General features: G+C 40.0%; 1 protein-coding gene across 6 annotated transcripts in view; it reads left to right on the forward strand.

Annotated features, from left to right (window-relative positions):
* Positions 1–22,500, forward strand: part of FGD3 (FYVE, RhoGEF and PH domain containing 3) — a 117,436-nt gene extending 94,936 nt beyond the window's left edge. For 5 of the 6 annotated variants that reach the window (XM_068907537.1, XM_009688183.2, XM_009688185.2 and 2 more), the window contains exons 15-19: positions 2,946–3,008; positions 9,402–9,524; positions 11,464–11,616; positions 14,607–14,747; positions 21,525–22,500. In XM_068907537.1, coding sequence (XP_068763638.1) covers positions 2,946–3,008; positions 9,402–9,524; positions 11,464–11,616; positions 14,607–14,747; positions 21,525–21,749 — 705 coding nt within the window. In that variant the 3' untranslated portion in view covers positions 21,750–22,500. Of the gene's footprint in view, positions 1–2,945; positions 3,009–9,401; positions 9,525–11,463; positions 11,617–12,384; positions 14,575–14,606; positions 14,748–21,524 lie in introns of those variants that run through there. The other variant, XM_068907538.1, reaches the window with a different exon arrangement.
* The last annotated feature ends 637 nt before the right edge of the window (positions 22,501–23,137 follow it).

A 23,137-nucleotide genomic window follows, 5' to 3' on the forward strand; every position in this document is an offset into this window, starting at 1 on the left:
AATTAAGGCACAGTCTCTGTTCAACTTTATAATTATTATCTTACTTTTAAAATTTCATTGTATTTGGCTTCTGTGTTAATGGTGTAGCCATGTGCTTATATTCCACTGGTTCGCAAAACTCAGGCAGAAGAGAAGTCTAATTTATCTCCTGCTTTTGATATGACTGCAATATACGTAATCGTTTCCTTTGTGTCAGAATGCTAACCTGCATTTTTAGGAGATTAGGTTATCTAGATAATCAGTTCTGAAAACTGAGGTCAAGCTAAATGTGGCAGAAACTGCTGTTAATTAAAAAGAGCTAATTGTAATTCTGTGAGGAAAACTGTACAACTATTGAGAGCATTCTCCGTAGCAGTATTCTGCTGTGAGCTTATCCACTACACGTCTCATCATAGTTATGGGATACTGGTCAGCTTTAGAGAAAAAATTGTAGTAATCTTCACTTTTTCCTCTCATGAGTCAAAAAATAGATATGCTTTTGTGGATTTCAGGTCAGATCTGTAACAGCTACTAGAAATGGGACTCTGGTACTAGTAAGCTAATAGAAAAAGAGCCAAATTATCCTTCTCACATCCTTTCTCACATCCGCGGCCATACATTTGATATGGTACAATGTCTGTTATTAATTTCAGTTGCATGACTGCTGCGTGTGTTTGCCCACAATTCTTAACATACTTTCTTTTTCCCTGCTGACTCGCATAATCTTACACAGGCATTAAGGGTTGGTCCTCAGGCTGCGATTCACCTCCTGAAGATCTGCAGTTTCTTGTAGGTGCAGAGATTTGACAATAGGACTGACATTTTGTCCTGATACTTATCATTATGCCTCTGAGGGCTATCTGGAGCAATTATGATTCCTGTTAATATTTCTTTCAATTATTTTAATTAAATTTAAAAATTTACAGAGAAAAAAAAAAAAGACCCTCGGCCCCTGGAAGGAACGTCTCTGTCATCCGCTTGCCCTCTCCCTCACCTGTGCATTTTCTGGCTTTCGCAGTTACTGCTTATCTCTTAGGCTGTCTAAGTGTAACCCAGTGAGACTGTCCGCTTGGACCCTGCTGCAGTGCAAGTGAGAAGCGTGGGGATAAACTCCCACCTGTCAAAGAGGTGGCTGTGCAGTGTCATTGCCTGCCAGTTCACTGCAGAATTACTGTAACCATAGTCTCTTCAAGAAGTCTCTCTGGAAAGCTTCAGGATCCCACTGTGGCTTAGTTCCCTCCACAAGAGGACGTTCTTTTCCCTGCCCTCTGTTTTCACCCGCCACGTTTTAAGGCTATGTACGTATTTCTTCTTTTTAAGCTATATAAAGGTACTCCCAAGGAAAAGGACCATCCTTACAGTTGTTTGCTCTCAAAAGAGCAGAGACCCATGGTATGGGGGAAGAACCCAGCCTGTGCATTATTAGAAGACTGTCAAAGGAAAGTAGCGTCTTCTGCACAGAGAGCTCAGCTCTGTGGAAGCAGCAACCCCAAGATCTGAGAGCTGGGAGTACTTCTGTTAGTTAAATCATGATTTTTAGAGACTGTTAAATCACAGGGGGTTTTTTTGGTTTGTTTTTTTCCCCCCTTTTCTATTACTCCCCCTAGCACTGACCATTCTGGGGTAAATTGTTATTTGCACATTTAACATATATATGGTGTTTAGCATGTTATTCCAAATAAATATAAAAAGGCCATATAGGGATCTGGAAGAGCAGCTAGAGAAGTTTAACCTTTTCCCTAAACTTGCTGGAGATTTTCTCCGTTTCTTTCAGACCCTGTTTTCTGTCCCCATTTTTCACTTCCATTCTTGACTCCCGTCAGAGGAGATGTGTCCTTGCTGGGCAGAGTGGTCTACAATGCCTGGGTTGATTAGGATTTCTGTTGAGAGAAACCCCTTCCCACAGAACTGGGCAGCATATTATGTCCGAGACCATAGGATTACTGGGTTTTTGCAGAGACAGATATAGTTGGCTGGAGCGAGTAAGTGTTTCTTCTTTCCTTAAGGTTTCTTCTTTCCTTAAGGAAGTACTTCTTGGGCAGTACAGCCCTACCGGGAGGGAAGAGAGGGACTTCTCATGACCCAGGCTGCATTTAGACCTTACCGCCTTGTTTACTCACACTGTTTGTTCCTAACAGCTGCTTGGTTGTATTTGCATATAACTAATTGGACTAGAGAGCAGAAAGGACCTTTTCAGTCTGGTTTCTTCCTCAGTGCTACAGCTCGGGTTGTTTCTAACAGCAGAGGTGAAAGTTTTTTGCTTTCAAATAGAATGGGAAGCTGGAGTACAAAACGGCCTGGAGATCTGCATAACCTCAAAAAGTTTGATTGGCAAAGGAAGAGTGGTCTACCGCTGTAAAAGGAGAATTGAAGAGTCTCATCTTTTGAGAACAAAGCATCTACAACCCCTGTAAATTAATGACGGATGAGATATCCTTCCTTTTAGGATGTGACCTGTGATTTCAGTATGCACAAGCTTGTTGTTTGCCCTCAGGTTTATGTATTGAATATTTATAGGTGCCATTTTGCCTTTATATTTTAAGTAAGACATTAAGAAATGTCTTACAATTAAGAAAAAACTTAAATGAGTACTATTTGAATGGGGTATATAGCCTTCCTCCTTCAAATCCACTGACCACACAAAGCACTTGCTCTTTTGGCTTATAGAGATGAAATGGAGAAGTGCAGTTCAAAATCTGTGTTTGTTTTATATGGTGCTCCTGGGGAAGAGGCACACAAGTCAGTGAAAAGCAGACTTGGCAATGCAGTGCCATCTGTAAAGTCACCCACTTCAGAGCCAACTGAGTGTTTGAGAGGGACTGAGTGCACAGGCAATTAAAGTGTATTCACAAGCAGAACAGTTGAGGGGTTAGAGCTAAAATATTCCACATTTTGTTTTTAACATCTAATATATTTCAGGAAGAATTTCCATACTGAAGTGATCTGTGTCATTGTGTTTCCTTCAGATAGCAAGCACCAGCTCTGTCGAATCTATGCCAGGGGCAGATGGTGGAGGTGCGTTTGGAGGGGTAAGTGATTTGAAGCTGAACTTATTTTTGGTAGAGCAGGTTTTTTTAATGTTTCTTTTGTAGCAGGAAAAAATCAGAGTTACTTCGGTGTATCTTTTTGTGTTCTGGTCTCTGTTGCTGCAGCTGTGCTGTCCTTAATCTAAGTTACACCCCCAACTGCTTGCAGAATTTGCACCATCACTGAATTTAAATCCTCCTGTTCCAGATATATGCACAAACTGTGAACCTAGATTGAAGGATATAAAATATATATTTTATGTATATGTAAAAAAAAATGTGGGTAGGGAGCTGTATTGAATGCTGGAGGTGGGGAGAGAGAAAGAAGGAAGCCTGACTGGTTTATATTGCGTTACTCAGAATTTCAACTCCAGACCTAAATTTTGATTAAGACTTCTTTCATAGCGCGCTTTTTCTTTTTGCCAATATAGAGGAGGACTTGGTAGTGCTTTCATACATCTTTAGCCTTACAGTGATTGGTTGCCACAAAGGCAAAATGTACTTTTAGAAATATTTTTCATTTTGCTCTGTGTAGTGCTCTGTGATTGCTCCTGAGTCAAACCAGTGCTGCTTTAAAAAGAGGATTTGAGTCCTTAATAAGGTCTATTTTTTAGCATTCTTATCTCTCCCTTCTAAAACGTCTTCTGAGAATAACAGATTTTCAGGAAATGCTTTAGAGTCAGCTGAGTTTACTTGGCAAGGAGGAAGGTACCCGCAACCAACAACTGCTGAGACATACTATAGGATATTACATATTAGCCTGACCTTTTCAATAACAAAGGAACCACTTAGCAGGTCTTCCAGACCTCTGGCCCAACTTGTGACCTGCTCGTAGAGTTTATAGAGTATCAGTGAAAATTTGTCAAGCCAGCAAGCTGACCTGTATGAGCAAGAATGGGTTTTATTAAAAATGAGTGTGCCTGTAATTAATGACCTTGTTGCTGTTTATTGTTTGCTCACATTTTATATTTTCTCTAAGCAATTTTCGCTGGTTTATAGCCCGTTTAGGTCAGTGCCACTGTTATTGGAGTTTACAGATGCTATAGTGAGTTAGCTATTTAACGAAAGAATGTTTTTAAATAGGATCTAAAAACAAGCACATAATTTCAGTTGGTCTTAAAATAAATTTTAGTTTTAACTAAGTAAAAACATAAATATTTGAATCCCTTCAGCTGATAGTAGATATTTGTGTCAGTGGTTTGCATAGTGCATCTTGACATATTAAATAATTTTCCTTAAGTTGTATATTTAAAGAAAATTTTAAATTTCATAAGTAGAAATAAAAATGGAAATCATCAAAACCGATCAAAGCTAAAAATACTTTCAACGCGTACTATTATTTTTATATGCCATTGTGCTGTATTTTAACAAATGGATAATGTCAGTGTGAGCAATGAATTCAGATGTTAGTTGCAGCTTTAAAAAATATTAATCTTTAATGATGAGGTCCCTTTAAAAACATATCACTGACTGTACGAGCAAGAACGTTTTGTGCTTAACAGCTTCCACATGCAAACCACTTGGTGGTGGTGGTGGTCAGCAAATTAATATCTCCTTCCTGTGGTTCTGCTGAGCCTAGTGAAGAACCTGCTGAGATCTCTGAAGTGCTACCCATTGGCATAACCAGAGGGTAAAGCATAATGCAGGAAGTACCATCTGCTTGCTGTAAAGTATTGTGGTAACAGTTTGCACTGTTAGCACAGTTTACTGTTAGTTTAATGCTAAACTTTCTCTGTACACAAGCAAAGTACAACTCAGTGGAAGACTGTCTTGCATGCTATCTTGCATGTAAGGATGTTGGTATACAGAGAAATAAACGGAACAGTTCTGTGGCAGTACAAAGTATGACTTCTGATGTACCTCCAGCTTTTCCGGAAGCACCTACCGAAGTTCTGCCCCAGTGTGCATGTGTGCAAATACATAATTTGCAAATGGAAAATACACAGCTGCGTAAGCATAATGAGAACAAAAGGATTTGAAACACTTTTGTTGCTCATGTGTCTGCCCATATAAGCATCTCACTAGCCTGTGTTCCTGCTATTTATTGTGTGTATAATATCAGGGTGTAATTTTCAGCTACTGGCCTCTACATAGGATGAAATACAGAGCAATTAATAAGTAACAGAAAAACAGTTTCCTGAACCCAGTGTGTTTCTCGCTGCTAATGTGAGGTCTTCAGTATTTCTTCCCTGCCTTTCAGAAGCCGATGGACGCTCCAGTGGTTCGCTAATGATGTAGTGTCTGCTTCCCTAATCAGACCAGCCACAGGCCTTGGCCTTACAGTCACTTAGCTGTAGAGTTGTACCCATCACTAGGACCTACATTCTTCTTTCCACCAGAATTTTAAAATTTGAGGAAAACGTTTTTAAAGAAAGATCTAGATAATTTAATCAACTATAGCGTAAAAGCAGATTAGTGGTCAAAAGCGCCCAGTCTGGAAGAAGTTGTTTTGTATCCTGGCTCTGAACAGATCTTGCACAAGTGTTTGTTCCCATCAGTCTCACTAATGTCAAAACAGGGCTGGGTACACCGAGATGGGTGAGCAATATGACAATTATTTAAGTACGTTAGGATCAAGAGACTCTAGTCAAGGGTAGGGCAGCTTTGTACTAAATTCCTTCTGAACATACATCAGCAGTGAATGATGTAGCTTGAGTAATAAAGGGCACAATTGCAAAGTGACTGCGTCTTTGATGAATGGAGTGTGTAAATTATAACACATTTCCTCATTTTCTACAAGGACTTTTCCCTTCAGATAGTGTATAGTTAGTGTGTGGCACTGTCTGCTTCCTGTGGGATGGGTGGGCTGCCTGTGCAGCCAAATCCCAGGCTTTTCACAGGGATTGAAGGCAAATTACCTCTTAATTCTTTCCCAGTATCAGCAGTTCAATAATGTAATATTGAGTCACTTGGCATCTTTCTTCTGGATTTGCTCACTGGAATTTGCCAAGTTGTAAAGAGAACACAACTCTCTTGTATTCTCTTTGTGCTCTCATAGTGTTGAGAAACATTGCTAATATTTGCTAATATTTATCAAACACTTAGAGACCTCTTTATAAATGGCCTTTTTTGATTAATAAAATTAATAGGAAGTGCTTGTTGTAAACTACAATGTGAGCTAAAATATAACAGTCTAAAAAAGCCCATGCACAGCTCTCTAACTCTCCTTCTGATATTCAGCTTGACTCTTGTCTATGTTATAGAAAGATGCATTGTGGTGGTGATGGACATTCCCACTGAACTACAAATCAGATTGTTTCATATGGAAATTGGTTAATTTGATTCAATTCATGCTGGAGGAGCTGAAGCATTTTTACTATGCAGGCAGGTGCAGGTATTAATCGGAAGTCAAAAACTGATTTTGTTTGGCATTCTTCAAGATTGCCTTCCAGTAATAGCTCACAAGACTAACGAAGCCTTTGTTTGTGCTCCTGCAGTCCCAGTAACGCTAGTGAAATTAAGTGGTTAACAAAAGAATCAAAAGGCTTGTCATTCTGTATACAAATTTTAACTATTAATAGAAAAATATCTAGCACTCATCTAACAACTTACGGGTAACCCATCTCTAGTCAGTGCAAGGAGAAGCAGTCTCATAAAGACATGAATAGCGCTAGCACCAAAATCGGCGTTGTAAGGTAATTTATGAGAAATTTATGACTTTAGCCCATATATGAGATAGAAATAAAAATGCTGCTCTGTAGATTGCTGCTGATCAGTATAAGTAGATCAAGTCACCTTAATTATAAAACTGACTTGGAGAGGTCTAACACAGTCTGAAAGGAACGTTTTTCCCAGTGATTCATCCAAGGCGTTGTTCAATTGTAATTCAGTGTCGTGCTGGTGATGTCTGGTTCTTCACAAGCAAAGTGAAATACTGCGCTCTTTGGGGGATCGGACTTGGCTTTGCAGACGTTCTGCTTTGCTGAACAATTAGTGTGTGCATATATGGAGGTACAGTGATTTTCCTGAATGAGCAAATCCGTATGACTCTGCTTCACCAAGCTGAACTGCAAAACATTGCATGTACTTGTATGCAAGTTTGAAACATTGCTTTTGCAGCTGCAGAAAAGTTAATAAAAATGAAAGATCCAATTAGAAGTAATTAGTTGTTGTTTCGTTGTGTAATGCCATTACAAGCCAGGGTGGTTTCAATAGCCCTGCTGAAAAACATTGTGCTTTGCTTTGTACCCAGGGGATGTCAGGGCAGAGAGTCAGAGAGGCTGAAAGATGTGAGTGGTGTCAGCAGTAAGGCATCCAGGCCTGTCTATGTCTCCCCATCCTTTTTCAAGGAGAAAATTTTAAATATAAGAGAGGTGGAATGAATGGTTTGCAATGTGAAGAGAAACGGATACATCAGTGATACTTGAGGCCAAGGGAAATGCAAAGGTTAAGAAGAATGAAAGAAATAAAGAAGGATTGGACTGAAGGATGGGGAGAACAACTCTGTTTTCCAGCAGAGACTTGGGGAAAGATAGGGAAGATGATTCAGACCATGCAGGTAGGATAAAAGGCACTGAAGGAAGGCCATGTGGAATTCAGCTTGTGGATCTGTGCAACTCATTCTGTGATCTTGCTTTCTGGTTCATAAGACTTTCCTCTGGTATAGAGCTGAATTTATTTCTGAACTGCCCTTAATTGCAAGAATAAAGTCTACTTTCTCTTCTTAAAAGTGCCTCTGAGAAATGAAACATAGTTCCTGCCCTCACCTTTCCATTCTGGTGGGACTGGGTTCTCAGGGCATGCAGTGCTGGTTGCTTTGGTCAGGCTGTGCTTCTACACTGCATAATAGGAATTAAAGTTTATGAAACTTGATTTTTTTGAATTGGCCTGAAAAAGTGTATTAGTGGCTCCTGTAGGTTAATCACAGCAACCAAGTTGGCATCTTTAGGAAAATGGCAGGATTTCCCCCATGCTGGGACCATTTGCCCAGTGATCCACAGGCAGCTTCTGCTAATTCTAAGTGCTGTCGCCTTCCTCCCGCCCCAGGATGCCCACATCCCACTCTTAAACAAAGACTTTGAAGAAGGGCAGATTTGTTGAGCCAATTATTCTCACTCATGTGAACGTTGCAACTTAAGGTGCACACGTGATTTAAAGGGAAGAGACGTGTTGGGGAGCCAGTACGTTTATGTAACTTACAGTGGGCCTACTCTTCACCTTCAGTCTATAGCTTTCTCAAGAACGCTCTGATCAAAATTGATTGAGTATTGAAAATGTGATGTAACTGTGGCTAAGAGCTACATTTGATTTTTGGAGTGCTCTAAAATTTTCAGAGAAAATGTAAAATACCTCTTCTCTTTTGATTTAGAGGAAATGTTTCTTCTCCTGTAGTTTTTTAAAAGATTATGTGAAGCAATGGAAAATAGAGTTACTAAACCTTTCTCATGAAGGAACTGTGCCAGGAAACGGTGCAGCACCTTCTTCAGGCTCAGATCTCCATGCAAATGCTGCCTGGCTGTGGGTAGCATAGGCTGTACCCTGAGGGAGCTGGCGTTCTCTTGCAAGTAGTCACCCTACCTAGGAAGGAGAGGTAGCCTTTTTTTATTTAAAGGCAAAACAAAAGCAGAGGTCTACTTGAAGTTCTAGATCAGCTGTATTTTTATGAACTGTGCATTACCTGTGTTAATGCTCTTCAGCCTCTTATGAAGAGCCTAGCTCTTCAGCTAGGCTGTACCAGCCTAATTACTTAGCTTAAGAGGATAGTCTTGCTTGGCTATCTAGACAACTGATGGAAAAGTGTCTTCTGCAGAGAGCAGTTATAGCAGGCTCCTGGTGTAGGTGTCCCTTTCTTCCTGAGGAGGCTAATGTTTCTTCAGGGGCAGGGGGAAAGCCCAAGGAACCTGCTCTGGAAAAGTAAGCGCCTGAAGTTGAGTGGTGTGCGAAGCCACTACCAGCACCTTTGACTTCTTCAGTCAAGCTGTTTTTCCCAAGCTCTTTACATCTCCTCCCCAAGAACAGGAAAGCTTGCAACAGGCTCACAAGATCAAAAACATTGACGTTAACTAATCACGTTGCACTAAGATGGAAGAAGTGAGTTCCAGAATGAAAGCTCCTCTTGAAAAGACCCTCGTGCCAGATCACGTGGGTTACTGGTTTTTGTTTTTGTTTTTCCAAGACTATGAGATGAAGTATCTTGATCTTGATGAAGTATCTGTAGGAATACACTCTGGGAGAGAGGGATTTGGAGAATTATTTCTAACAATCTGCGATCACTTAAGGAACTCCTGATGGCTGAGGCAGCGCTTCCACTCTAACTTTAGGCCATTAGCGGTGTTAACATGAATTCTTTCCTAAATGATGTGGATGGTGTGAAACCCAGAGAGGATCTTTATCAACAGGATAATTGTTTTGTGGTAATTTAAAAAAAAAATCACATAATTGTACTTTTCATTTCAGAGTGATTCCTGTAGGAAATCTTCCAAATCCAAGCGAGACAAAGAGAAACAGGCTTGCAAGAGCTGCAGCGAAAGCTTTAACTCCATCACTAAGAGGAGGCACCATTGTAAGCAGTGTGGAGCAGTAAGTATCAGAGCATGCTTAGGTGTTTAATTTCCTCTGCAGAGAGCACTGAGGAGAATTTTTACTTTTTCACTGCAGGAGCCAAAAGACTTTCTAGTTCATGGCAGATGGTCGACAGAACTTGCTTTACTTGGGAATTGTGAAACACAGAGGAAAGCTGGGATGCAAGAGGCCTAGTCATGGCTGTTTTTAAAGACAGATACTGTGCCTCAGTGGATAAAAAGAGGGGGGGGTGCTTCCTCTGGGGAGGAGAGCGGAGTATCCAGAGAGGGGATTGTCCAGTGCGTTTTGTTTGTGGAGACAGAATGTTGTTCTAGTAACCTTTCTTCACAGATGGCTTTTTCTAGGACAAACGTACAATATTAGACAGGTGGGATCTCCTCTCTCTAAAGCAGAGTTACCAAGAAGTGCTTGTCCCAAGGTGTTGTCCTCCTGCTTGAGAAGTCTGAAAGATCCAGTGCTGAAGTTTTAAGGGCTGGTTTCCTGAAGGGACTTAAGGCACTTGGACACCCTTCCCCAGTGCAGTTCAGTGAGAGCTTAATTCTCTGAGATTTTTCTGAAAATCCCAGCCTTGACTAAGATGATATTGGTTTCTGTAATATGACTTGAAATCTTCCTTCTGTGACTTGAGTTTGAGTTCAATGTTCCTAATATAAAGAGTACAGAATAATGTTATTTAAATACCAGTATTCATTTGGGAAATGGAGATATATTTTCAGCTGAAGAGAGATCTAAATATATAGTTAGGAAGTTTAAAGAAACTTCAGTCTCAATTTGAAATAAAATTATTATGGAGGTGACGCTGTTGCACTAGGGTTGGGATTTTTAATCTTCCTGGCTTGTTTTTAATAATTATTAAAATCATAAAGTACACTTCTGGAGGTTTAAAATGTTCTACTGAAAAGCTCAGTATTATTAAAGAAATGAAATAAAAGCTTTCCCCCATGGGCAGAAAGATAACAAGAATTACATTATTAATAACCAACAGTTGTTGGTTATGCAATGTTTTTCTGATGTGGCAATAGCATTCAAATTGAAGAAGTTAATTTGCCTCAGGGAAAGCCTATCATATTTCTAAAAATGCCAGCTTGCTTTTGTTTATATAACTTGGCAGAATGGTGCTTCGCTGAACGCTTTCATACAGCGTGCTGAATGAAGGCAGTTACCTTTCTATGCCAATTAATGTCTTGCAGTGAAGCATGTAATAACATACACTTGCAACTGAAGGGCATTTGTGGTGTATTAATATATAGTAAATTAAGAATGGATGACAAATGCTGCTGAGTGCCCCTCCACTGTACCCCAGGGGACAGTTTCTGTTCTTGGTGCCACTGTGCCACAGCAAGTGGTAGAGTTAGATTTGAAGTGTGAAAACAGGTTGCACAGCTGTGGATCCATCACTCTTCACAAGAGCTAGTTTCATGGGACTGATGCTTTGTTGTGTGCTCTTAGCAAATGAGGAAAGGAGTCAAAAGTTGTTAATTTGGCATGAGACAAATAGTTTTTAATGGATAACATATGGATCTATGTTCTCGAAATGGTCAGCAATTTTGGATTCCTTGGTTCTTAAACCTGGGTCTTTTTTGACTCATAAAGGCTTCTATAAAAGGGAAGAAAAGAAAGTGTGTATGGTGTTACTTGTAAATATTTCCCAAAAGGCATATGTTTTCTTTAGTAGGTATCTTGATGAGTAGGTATTTAGTGGGTGTCTTGATTATCTGTGTGAGACCACAGAAACATTAATTCTAACTGGAGGTAAATAGGGCAAATATAATATTGGCTACTCTGTCTTATGCTCACATTAGCTTTCAGGATTTTGCTTAGTCTCTTCTGCAATAACAGTAACATCCCTTTTGCAAGTCACTCTGTTTAGAGTATAAATAAGGAGGATTGTGTTTTAATAATGGCCAAGAAGTAAAGCATTGTCTGTCTGATACAGGTGATCTGTGCAAAATGCTCCGAGTTCAAACCACTTGCAGATAACAGCCGTCATAATCGGGTGTGTAAAGAGTGTTTTCTGCAGCTATCAGCAACCCCTTGCAGCCCTGGAGTCGAAGCAGGAGGGGAACAAAAGAAAAGACTAGCCGCAGAGGTACAGTATTTAGCCAAGAAACTTACAGTACAGTATTTTGCCAAGAAACTAGCTGCCCTCATGAGGCTTTAGGGTTTTGTTGTTGTTGTTTGGGGAGTCCTTTGGAATACTTTAATTATTTTTTCTCCACTATAATGTTTGACCCTGTGGCCTATAACATGCATTGAATGGGCCTGCAGCCTGAATTCTGTTCCTAAGTGGGTGTGCTTATCAAATGTACAGGGATGCACACAGCTTTTGCAGCTAAACTTCAACCCTCAAAGTAACAAAAATGAGGAAGAACTTCTGGATTCTTTTCATTATTGGGTTTTTCCAGTCTTGAGTTATTCGCAATAGTTGTTGGCAAAACTTTGCAAAATAAATTTTTTTTTTCCTTTTAACTCTATGTACAAGTATTTGGGGATAATCTTACCCTCCTTATATTTCACGTCATCTCAAAATGTCATTGGAACAAATTTTTCCTCGTTGATCGTGCAAAAGCATAGGATCCCTTTTGAAAGACTGTGAGGATGCCCTGAAACATTCTCGACCCTGCTATAATGCAGCTTTTTCCAGGATGGGACTTTTGCAAATTATACTGCATAAACTACTGCTCCGCAATTGCCACAGATGTCACCAGTCTTTATACCATGATAGCAGCACAACTTACCCTGATCTTTTTAGCAAGAACAAGACCAACATTCAAAGTACCTAAATATATTGACAAACTTGACTTGTTTTATCCTCACCCACAACAACTGAATCTTCTCTTACCACTGCTTTTTCTAGACTCTGGGCAAAGTTGAGAGTACTATTACATGCCACGCTTTCTGTGGGCCACCTTGAAGAAAAGATTTTTATTTATTTTACCTGTGAAATACAACCCAAAGTCACTATGTGCTTAAAAGAGGACACTTCACTCAGTTGAAAGTGGATTCACAAGGACACATCTTCAGAGGGGTACGTCAGGCTCTTGAGAGAGTCACCATATGAGAACTTACTTCATATCAGGGGAAGGATGATTTGCTATGCTGCCACATACCACCCTGCATGAAGACTACCTGGAAAATTGACAAAGAGTTTTAGCCTATACTGAAAAACATCTTACCCTGAAAATTGTCTTCCTGGAAACCACCTCTCATAGGCCTTCAAACAGCCTTCCAACCTTGTTACGCTCCTCATCAGAAGCAAATGTCATACTACGTGCAAAAGAGCTGGACTGTGCCTGAGGAAGAAACGTAAACCTGCCAGTGTGCCTCCACAACTCCTGTAAAAAATGCTTCCTCAAATCAGGTGGTCTTGGGTACCGCCCCTGTGCTTCCCAGAACCGCTGATTTCATTCCAGGGTGCTAAATGCCCTAATGGTCATTCTGCAGGTGCAACTATGCTGGCACTGTGTGCCTGAACGAACTCCACCGCTCAGGTGCTTTGTCAGCTCCGCACCCCCAGCCCATCCAGAATCTCAGAATTACCAACTGGGGAAAAGCTACAGGCGCACGTTGCCCTTCTCTGAACTACTGCATCCGTGTGGCCCAGTGAAGGTTCTGGATCCAGAGCATGATACCATTAAAAATTTCAGATATACCATATAGCTATGCCTACAGATGAAGAGCGCTTATATGCATCAGTATAGTCTGTGGTATCTCACTATGAACTTTCTAGCATAGTTCAGCAGACTTGTTTGGTAGTAAAGTGAAAACCTACACTTACCCATCAGAGAGCTCTGCTAATCCAAAAAGCCAAAAAGCAAACCAGTGAAACCTGTGGCTTTACTTCAGAAAGCAGATTACTGCCGTATAAACCCAAGGAAAAGAGTCATTTTCGTTTGTATGCTTAGACTTCTGGCCTTGTGCTAAATCCTCAGAGGATGAGGTGCGATGCAAGAAAATAGTTACATAGAAAAGAAAGATTGGAGCCAGCCTTTTTCTTTATCTCCTAGTGTAATAGCAGCTAAGAAGTTTGCCATTTTACAAATGTCCTTAGCAGATGCCAGAAATCCTCAAGAGACTTCTGTATAAAAACTAATATGAACTGGAATTCTCTTTTTCTTTGATTTCTATCACAAGATGATGTTAAAAAAAAAAAAATTTTTTTGCCACCAACCTCTCAGATGCGACTCACCGCGTATCTTTGCACCCATGCACAAGAATGTCTGCTAATACCAATGCTGCAAAAATCAGTTAAGTAAAATCGGTATTTCACACTGAAAGACAGCAACGCAAGTACTTGTTTACTTCTTCACCTTTTCAATCTTGCCTGCTCAATTTTTATTCCAAATTCCAGACGTTTCCCCTTTCCACACTGTGACAGTAATCTAAAGCAGGCAAAAAGAGAGCTGGGTATGCTGCTGCAGAAAGGGTGAATCAAATCCACGGAGTACAAACAGAATAAGACTCCAGCATAGAAAGACACTAGCTTTCTTTTGCTGTCTTTTCCCAAAATACCTGCTTTGGGTGTGGCAAATGACCCCTGCTAGCTGTGCATTGAAGTGGATCGCAAGAGGGGCAGCGTAAGGCTGGTAGCCTGCGGGGCACAAACTGTGCAAGAGTCATTTCTTATTTGCAGGCTCGTGTTCCCCTAGCACTAGTGTTGGAGTTGTATCCCACACAGCCTTTTGTAGCAGCACCGTCCCCTACCAAAGCAGCTCACCTGTCCTGAGACGCCTTTTTCATTAATTTAAAATCATCTCCCAGCCACTTTGCTAAGCAGGAAACTAGCTGTGTCACCTTAACTGCCGTTCTCAATTTACACTCTGGAAGTGGAATTTAACATCCTGTCCGCTGGGAAGAGTAATTCAGCATCTGCCTCTGTTACATGGAAGTGTGCTCTTTCTTGATGGTATATAACAATGATTACACTTTTGTTCAGTTACGAACTACTCAGTGTATGCCCTTCAGTATTGTCTGGCTCTGGACAGCTTAAATACAGTGTGTTTCATATTTCATTCTAAGTGTTCTGTCCATGTAAGCATGAATGGAAACAGCACTTTTTTTTTTCCTTTCTTTTTCCAGAAGCAAAGCATATTAGCAGCTGAAAACAGCCTCTTCAGCAGCTACCTCCAGTTCCTTGAGAAAGGGAAGACTTGGTATAAAATGTGGGTGACTATCCCCAAGACTGAGCCTCTTGTTTTGTATCTGCAAGGAAGTAGCCAGGTAAAGTGACATTCATGAGGGTTGTCAGTCAGCAAAAATGTGCGACTTTAAATACGTCAAACTGAGAAATAGGTCAAAGGATTTGGCTTGATTTCAACACCAAAAATGAACTTGGTATTCTGAACTTAGAACAAAGCCTCAAAGATTCAGATTGCCTTCATATCTGTAGTTGCTGCTGATATGGTTGTGAGTAAATGCTGGGCATGCAACTTTTCTTTTCTTTCTCCTTTTTTAACAAATAGGGACAAAGCAATGATAATTACTTCAGTTACATTTTGTTTTCCAGAGATTTCAGACAGGTATAGTCAAAAGTTTTATGACTCTGTCTTTGGGGAACGCATTTTTCCCATAAAATGTGTAGAGCTGCAAAGTGGTATGAATATGACAAATACTGGTTCAAGCCTTATTGTTGTTATTATTACTATTATTATTCCTATCCTAGTTCTCGATTGAGGTTAGAGGCTTTTTTGGAAACGTAGATGTTTTGCTGAGCCTGGAAAGTATGTGGCAAAGCTCCTGTCATAACCTTATCTGATTTTATCTTTACTTGAAATAATTATACTGTGGTAAACATTTATTTTTAAAAGTGCACTGTTGAAGCTAACTAGCGTTTCTATGTGATGAAAGTCAAATAAACTCTAAGACAGAAATTCAAATCATGCTTCTTTAATGCTGTTAATGCAGAATGACAACGTTGAAATGAAATCCTCCCCATCCTGTTTTATATTTGGCATGTTTATATATGGCTTTGTTTTATCTCATGGATGCTGGGGTGGAAGAAGGAATGTGGACTGAACTCAAACTACTGCTACCCTAATGTAATTGCAGTTGTATGGAGGGTTTGCTTTTGATTAGCATGAGTTTGTGTGGCTGTTGCTGGGCACAGCCTGGGAACTGCAGCTGTCAATAACTCTTATCTCCTGTAAATGATAACTGCTTCATTTAATTACTTTTTGAATACTCTCCATGATTTTATAAAGCTTTTCAAAGTAAAGATTGCCCATTAGCAAATGCTCAACAACAGGCACACATCATCCTTAGAATTGTGTGCTTCACTTCTCATTAGAAGGAACACCTTTGGTTTTAAACAAGTATTTTGGAATGTTTTAAGCATAGCGCTCAAGAAGCTGAGAGCTTGAATTCAGCATTTCAGACGCAGGCTGACTTGGCTTCATCTAGTTATTCAAACCCCACGCTGGGTTAAGCGTCCAAATTATCCCACGGGCAGTGAGCTGCCCAAGTTCCCTCCTAGTCAACAGGAGATGCATGACTGAAATGACGAGCTGAAAAAGCAAACTGCCTTAGACAAAACACTAAAACTAATGCAACAAAACCAATCTTTAGATCTATATGGAGTCATTGTCTGGGGAAAGGAAAAAGCTTTAAAAAGCAAAGCAGAGAGAATGCTTCATTGCAAAACTCAAGTGATGTGAAGACTGCGCCTCTGCAGAGGACCAATACAAACCAAGCTAAAATGTGTCATTGACTCTTGGAGAGCTAATATATTGATGTAAGGCCTAAGTTCTGTCAGAGCCAGGAGCAAGCAGTGTCCTGACTGCAGCAGATATTAAGATAAATCCACTTTGAGAATTCTCCGACTTCTCGTATTTTATTGGATACATTCATTCATCCTAATAAACAGGTGAGCTTGGGGGCAGAGGGTGAGAATCGAGGGAAAGAGCTGTAGGTTCTCCAGCCTTCCTCATCCAAGAGCATCGTGTCATCCAAGAGGTGACTGGAACCAGAAGTTAAGATAAAGCAGCACCTTTTACATGATATGACGTAGAGTGGGAACTTGCCCTAGTGACCAACTGGTTGTCTCGATGTTGGTAATAACCCATGGGACATAAAACAGCTGTATTTAATGCGCAGCAGAGAGATGTCTGGTTGTCCGATCCCCCGCTGTGAGCCATGCAGAGCCAGGGTTGGAAGCTGGAGGAACTTCTGTGCTTCGGATGCTGCTCTCCTTCCTCCATGTGCTCCCACATTGGATCTGGAGCATCTGTTGATATTATTAGTAGGAGCCTCTATTTTAGGGGGAAGGGGTGCCTTTGTCACTGATTGTTGATATTATGACAGTTAAATTTAGTGGTTAGTTTCTTCAGCTATTTCAGATGTGAAACAAATCACACAATAAAGCAGCAAGAAAGCATATAGGACAAGGTTAATCTCTCTTATGTTCCGTAACCAAGTCTGGATTTACTATCAGGAATCAACAGTTGCTGGCTGAGACTGTAAGCAGTAAAAATGAGTCCCTGCTTCAAGGGTGTACCATTCCCACTCAGGTGCTTTCTGCAATTTGCATCCAGTTGAAGGGAAAAAATTATGGAGCAATTCCACTCCCATTCCTTAATATTAACCTGACTTTAATATTAGTTCTGATTTACATAATATGTGCCAGACTTCTGAGAAAAAGCTCTTTCAGAAGTTCCATCCTCAGCTGAGTGTCAGGAATCCACTTGTTTTTGAATGTTATTTTCCCAAGCATAATTGTCGGTTTTGTACAACAACCTCGTTGCACCTAACAAACCTGCTTGGGAAGCATGACTGCTGAGGGCATAACAGAAATTAAAAAGTATGAGTTAATTGTATCACGTTAATTCTGTGACTTAACATTTGAAGTTTTTATAAATATGTGTAATATTAAATTTTACAGAATCATTAGTCTTGGTTGCTGAATAAGATGCATAGCCCACCAGAGAGAAACAGGCCATTTTTTAAGAAAGCAAAACTGTTACCCTGGTTAGGAGTTGTGGTAGCAAATTGTTTTCATGGAGCATCTAAGTACGAGGCTTGCCGTTGCTGAACAAACAGCATATCCATTGCAAAAATTTTCTTTCCAAAAAGGTGTAAAAAAAAAAAAAAGGGGGGGGGAAAGCACTCAATACCAAAAAAAAAAAAAAAAAAAAAAGAGGTGCCTTTAGGGAATCATTTTACCACCAATGGCATTAAAGGTCTTGAAACACAGAGCAAATGAAGTGTGACCATAAAAATTCTGTGTGTGCAAGAGTTGTGGGATTCTTTTTAAAAAGAACAAGAAGAATAACTGCCTCTTGGGAGGGAAGAATAAGCCAAACTAAAACTGGAGCTCTTGATGCAGTGAAAGCCCTGACAGCTTTCATCCTCTGCACCCCTGTTTCTGATGCTGAAGAAGAGTTTCCAGTACAAATGGAAATATGACTCAGCCTTCAGAATAGCAAAAGCAAGAAAACTACTCTTGTACTTTTTGCTTGTTCCAGGAGGATGAAATTAATCCCCTGAGTATTCACAGTTTAAGTTTTGTGTGAGGCTTTATGCATGAGAATAAAATTCACAGCTTATTAATGTACAGAAATCATACCAATTTTATCTGTCCTCACACTGAAACTGAATCTGTGCAACTGTCATGTTTATCTGAGCAGAATTAAAAGAATTTGCTTTAAAGCCTTATAAGAATAGATAGAAATAGGTAGATATAGAAATCAGTCTGTTTCGAAGATACGAATTGGAGCTTCTCATTCTGCCTGTCTTGACCTCTAGGATGCAGAACTAGATCCAGAGCTCTGACACCAACTTGCATGCATGTGGTTGAGAAATGCAGATTGAAGGAGTCCCAGCTTGCTACAGAAGTAATGAATTTTGGGAAAATACAGAGGGTAAATCTCTGGCTAGTGAGAGCTAGTGTATACAGTAATGCCAGGCTTGTTCCAAGCCAAAACTGTGTTTTTTAAAACCTCCTAAGAAAAATTTTTTATTCGTCATATAGATTGATGTGACTTGCTCATGGAAAATAAGAGAGTAGCTGAGGATTACGGGGTGTTCAGGGCTTGAGAGAAATATCTTTGTGGCTTGTTTGTTGGCCTTGTTTTGGTGAAGCTTTGGTTGGCTCTGCAAGAAACTCTCTCTGCTTTTCCGTGGTTCTGCAGAGCTTTGTATCTTGGCACGTGATCAAATCTGGGCAGTCTTTCACTGACTCTTGCAGGTTTTGGACTAGGCCTAAAGTGGGTAGGGAGGGAATCAGGGTGGAAGAAGAGGTATTTTCTAAGCCTACTCAAAAGAAATAGGGGAAAATAACAGAGGCCCATCGATGGGTATCTGTTGTTTTGTATATTTGCATAGGAGGGCTTATACACTGCGAGCAGGAAGGATGTCTGGGGAGAGATGTCTGTATCAAGGGATGCTCGAGTAGTGGTGCTTCCTTTTTTAACAGAGCTGCCTCCATGGCAGAACTGGGCTATCCATTTCCAAATCCTAGGCCCTGGCTGTTGTAATAGCTATAATAGAGTGATAAATAAACCCTGCTGTTGTTGCCTAAGTAAATGAGCCACTGGCATTTTGCTGCTTAGAGTCAATGTAAGAGTGCACAGTGCATGTGATTAGTGACAGTGTTACATGTCCAGCAGATTTTTGTGCATCACTGATGATCTCTGGAAAATGGCTGAAATAAACCCTAAAGGGAGGCTTTTCTTAGTATTGGGCAGCTTGGTCTGATGAAATATTAAAGTCATGTAGCTGTAGTTTATTCCTTGTAGAAATATTTAAAAAAAAAAAAACTTCAGCCAGCCAAATCCAGGGGGCACTTAAAAACAGAATATGACATCTACCTCTGTGTAAGGATCCAGCAGCAGGTCTGCAAATCCCACTTACACACTCGGTGTAGGGCTGAAATTCCTTATGGACACAGAAGGGCCCCTGAATTGGGAGACTGCGGGTAGGGGGAAGGGTTTTGTTGCACAAGATTTCCTGAGATGCTTATGGTCCCACAGGGAGAAGATCACTTATTGGGAGTGTGATATTATTAGAGGCCAAGTACTTTAGTAGTGCAGCGTTGCAGAGATAATTTAAATCCCTTCCGTTTGGATCAGGCAGGCACATAAAAAGTAACAAATGGATCCTATTAAGAAAAGGAAGGAAGGAAGACCAAAGGCAATCTGTCTCATTTGCATATGTCTGCGCATACTGTGTAGGTGTAACAGGTACAAGTCAAACATCAGTTTGCTCCTATGCTGCAAATCTTGACTACAAATGATATCATTTTTCACTGTCATGGGCAAGCTCCAGTTTTACATGTGTACATTTTTCTAAAACATAAGTACAAGAGCAGCAGAGCAGATGTGGTTGAGCTTGCAAGGCCTCTTCTTGTGCATTTTGTGCCTGGCAGTCCCATGTTTGCTTGCTTTAATGCTGCCGTGTGTCCAGCTCTAGAGTTGCTCTGTGTGTGCTGGTTCTAACTTTTGTGTATGCCAGGCCTCCACGTTTGTGTGGATGCAGCTGTGATGTCAGGATCCAGTAGAAATCTGTGTGTTATTTTTAACACAATGACTGGTGCCTAAAATAGGAACCAAATTCTTTGGGTTTTGATGCAAGGTTGCAATAAATCTCCTTGACCAGTGCTCTGTCTTCAAGCAGATAGGCCCTTGTTTTTTTGCATAACAATAACAAATAGATGAATAAATCAGGGAGCCTCTATTAATTGAATAAACTGCGTAGACACATTTTTGATCGTGTGCTTTTTGTCCCTCGGATAAGTGCATGTGTTCATATTGATGTAAGCAGTTGTGAGACTTGAATTCCTTCAGCCTAAGTGTTGGAAAAGTAAATTTTTGATTCTTGCTGTTCTCAGAGCTGTGGGTCCCTTCCAGATCCACCATGTCATCTGCATTCAGTATGGGATGGCAAAAGAAAGACTTTGTCTTTCTTTTTACAGATGTGTTAACTTTAGGTACAGAGGCATTGAACTCGAGTAAGCTGCTACGCAAGTAGCTGCTGCAAGAGGCAACAGCTCCTTCCACATGCTTGATGGCTGTGTGGCTTGGCCTTTAGTTTTAGGTACCCATCTTTGGAAAATGCTTTGTGACTTGAAGCTGGCATCAGTTGAAACAAGTTGCTTGCTCTTTGCCTGTTTTGCTTCTTAGATCTGTGAGTTAATCTGTCCTTTAAAGGATATTTAAAAACCTGAGCATTGACTTTCGTTGACCACCCTGAAGGGGTTAATCAGTAACCCAAGATCTTCTGAGTAGATTCATTGATTCAAATTTGAAATTCTCTTTTATTTTGAAGTCTTCTCCCTTGTAGTTGTCTTTGTGGCTCTCAAGGCCCAGCTCTTCTTATTTGTCTTCTTTTAACCAAACTTCCGGATGTCCCATGGAGTTCAAAGGGGCTACATTCAACTGCTTTCAGCTGGATCTAATTGCCTGTACCTGATACAAACGTTTTTAGAAGTTGGCAAAAGACAGAATGTGTAAGTTACGTGAGGTTATGTAAAAAGCCTCAGTCATGCTATTGCTGGATTCTTACTGCAAAAGGGAATCTCTTAAAGAAGAGTAAAGCACTGATAAATCATTTTCATTTCTTGTTTTACATTAAGCAGTACTATCTGTTATCGGTTTTCTAAGCTACATCATTGAATTTGGAGCAAAATGTAGGTGTACTCTGTAAGTGCATTCAGGTGCTTATTTAAGTGTGTGCGTGTGTGTGCATGTACGCATGGATTGCATGCATGCCGCCGAGGTCCCAGAGAGCTGATCTGTGCTGTAGCTCGTGATGGCACTTGTCACAGAAGGGAACTGGTAGAAATAAGAAGGCGCAAGTTATACGGAGGCTGGGGTTGCTGCTGGGAAGCGTACGCCTGGCTATCATGTCTTGGGTATAGGGCTCTGCATCCCCAAGTATGTCTTAGCTTTTCTGTAGTGTTACTGACGGGCAACCTGTCTGTCTTATGCAGTGTTGCCTCTCTCCTACCATTTCAAATATAATTTGTTGCTGGATTTTTATATTTGCTTTTTTTTTTTCTTTTAGGATGGACGGAGCCCACGTCCTATTCCTCTGCCTGGATATGAAGTCAGTTTACCAGGTTCTGGTGAGAAGTTTGAAGTGAAACATGTTTTTAAGCTTTGCCAGTCCCAGCAGACTATATATTTCAGTGCAGAAGATGAAGAACTGCAGATGAAATGGATGGAAATTCTCACTAAAGCAGCCAAAGGGGAAACTGAAGATACAGCTGAAGGACTCGGCAATCCATAGAGCAAGTCCCATTTAGTTTCTTTTGTACATGCTATAAACCATCACTTGAATTTGGTATTCATGGCACTTTGGAATCTGTATGGCTTTATATTTTCATGTGTCTGCATAGGAAATTCAGTGGTTTCTCTCCTTTATTGTACATTTTTCACGTACAGTAGTTATCTGGCATATATTATGTTAAAGGAAAAGGTAGTTGTAGTTGTTGGTGGTGTTGATGCTGGTTTTAAAACAAAAGACAAGGAGAAAAGCATTAATTTTATCAAAGGTAATGGAAAATCATCAGTCTCTTGTTTTCCTAAATGTATATTTTCCAGTCCTTTTGATTGCTGTTCAGTGCAGGATGTGTATAGTCTGTGATTAGTTCTATAAATGCTGCCTTTAAGTTAAATGTTGTAAAGGCTTGTGCTGGCCACTGACATTCCGTTCGCTGTCCTTCCCCTCCTGGTACAAGGTCTGTGTGAGGTGTGAGCAATGTACTGAATATTTTCTTTTGCTGAAACTTTGTCTCTGCTATTTTGAGATGACCTGTTCACAAGACAAATTCTGTAGAAGAGACTTTTAAAAATGACTGCCAACTGTGCAGAAAAGAACATTAAGAAGCCTCATTGATTTTAAGCATTTATAATATTGTTTTGTTTTCTTTTGAAACCAATACCTTCCTTACTTCTATTTGAACCCATTTTAATGTAAGTGAACAAATGTTTTATACTGCAAACTGGGTTATGATCAATAAACAAGAACATTTTTAGTACACGCAGTACAAAAAGGTGACTTTTTTGTTGGTTAATTTAAAAATGACCTAGGATTTATTTATATAATTTGTAAATAATGTTTCATAAGTATTTTAAGAATTTTTAAAAGATCTGAGCTAATTCACAGGATTTAGTGCATAGAATAAGAGATATTTGTATGAACTGAATTTGTAATTTAATTTTCCTGTTCACCTGTATTTGTCTTATTTTCAAACTTAAGTGCTTATCTATTTAAATAAACTCATGCAGTTAACTCCTGAGCCAGATCTCCAAGGCACAGCAAGCTTTAGGTCAACATTTAACATAGTTTTTTTTCTTTTTTATTAAAAAAAGAAAAGAGGAATGTCTGTTCCTAGCGGTAGCAAGCATGTAGTACTGATAAAAATGAAATAAAATCTGTCACAGTACTGTGGTTTTAAAATGGTTTGGTTTAACTTTTGTTTCCTCTTCAGCCTTCTACGTTTTCTGATATTGGTAGAAAGAAAGAGCTGCTCCATACAGCCAGAGTTTCAGTTAGGATTGTTGAAAATTAGTGATCTGCCTCAGTGAGTATTTCTCTTACCTACAGAAAAGGATTTTTTTTTTTAAATCTTGATTTAATAAATCATATACCTGAAGTTCATGATGCTAAAGAAT

Source organism: Struthio camelus, chromosome 14 (genome assembly GCF_040807025.1).
Source record: "Struthio camelus isolate bStrCam1 chromosome 14, bStrCam1.hap1, whole genome shotgun sequence".
In the NCBI taxonomy this organism is placed as follows: Eukaryota; Metazoa; Chordata; class Aves; order Struthioniformes; family Struthionidae; genus Struthio; species Struthio camelus.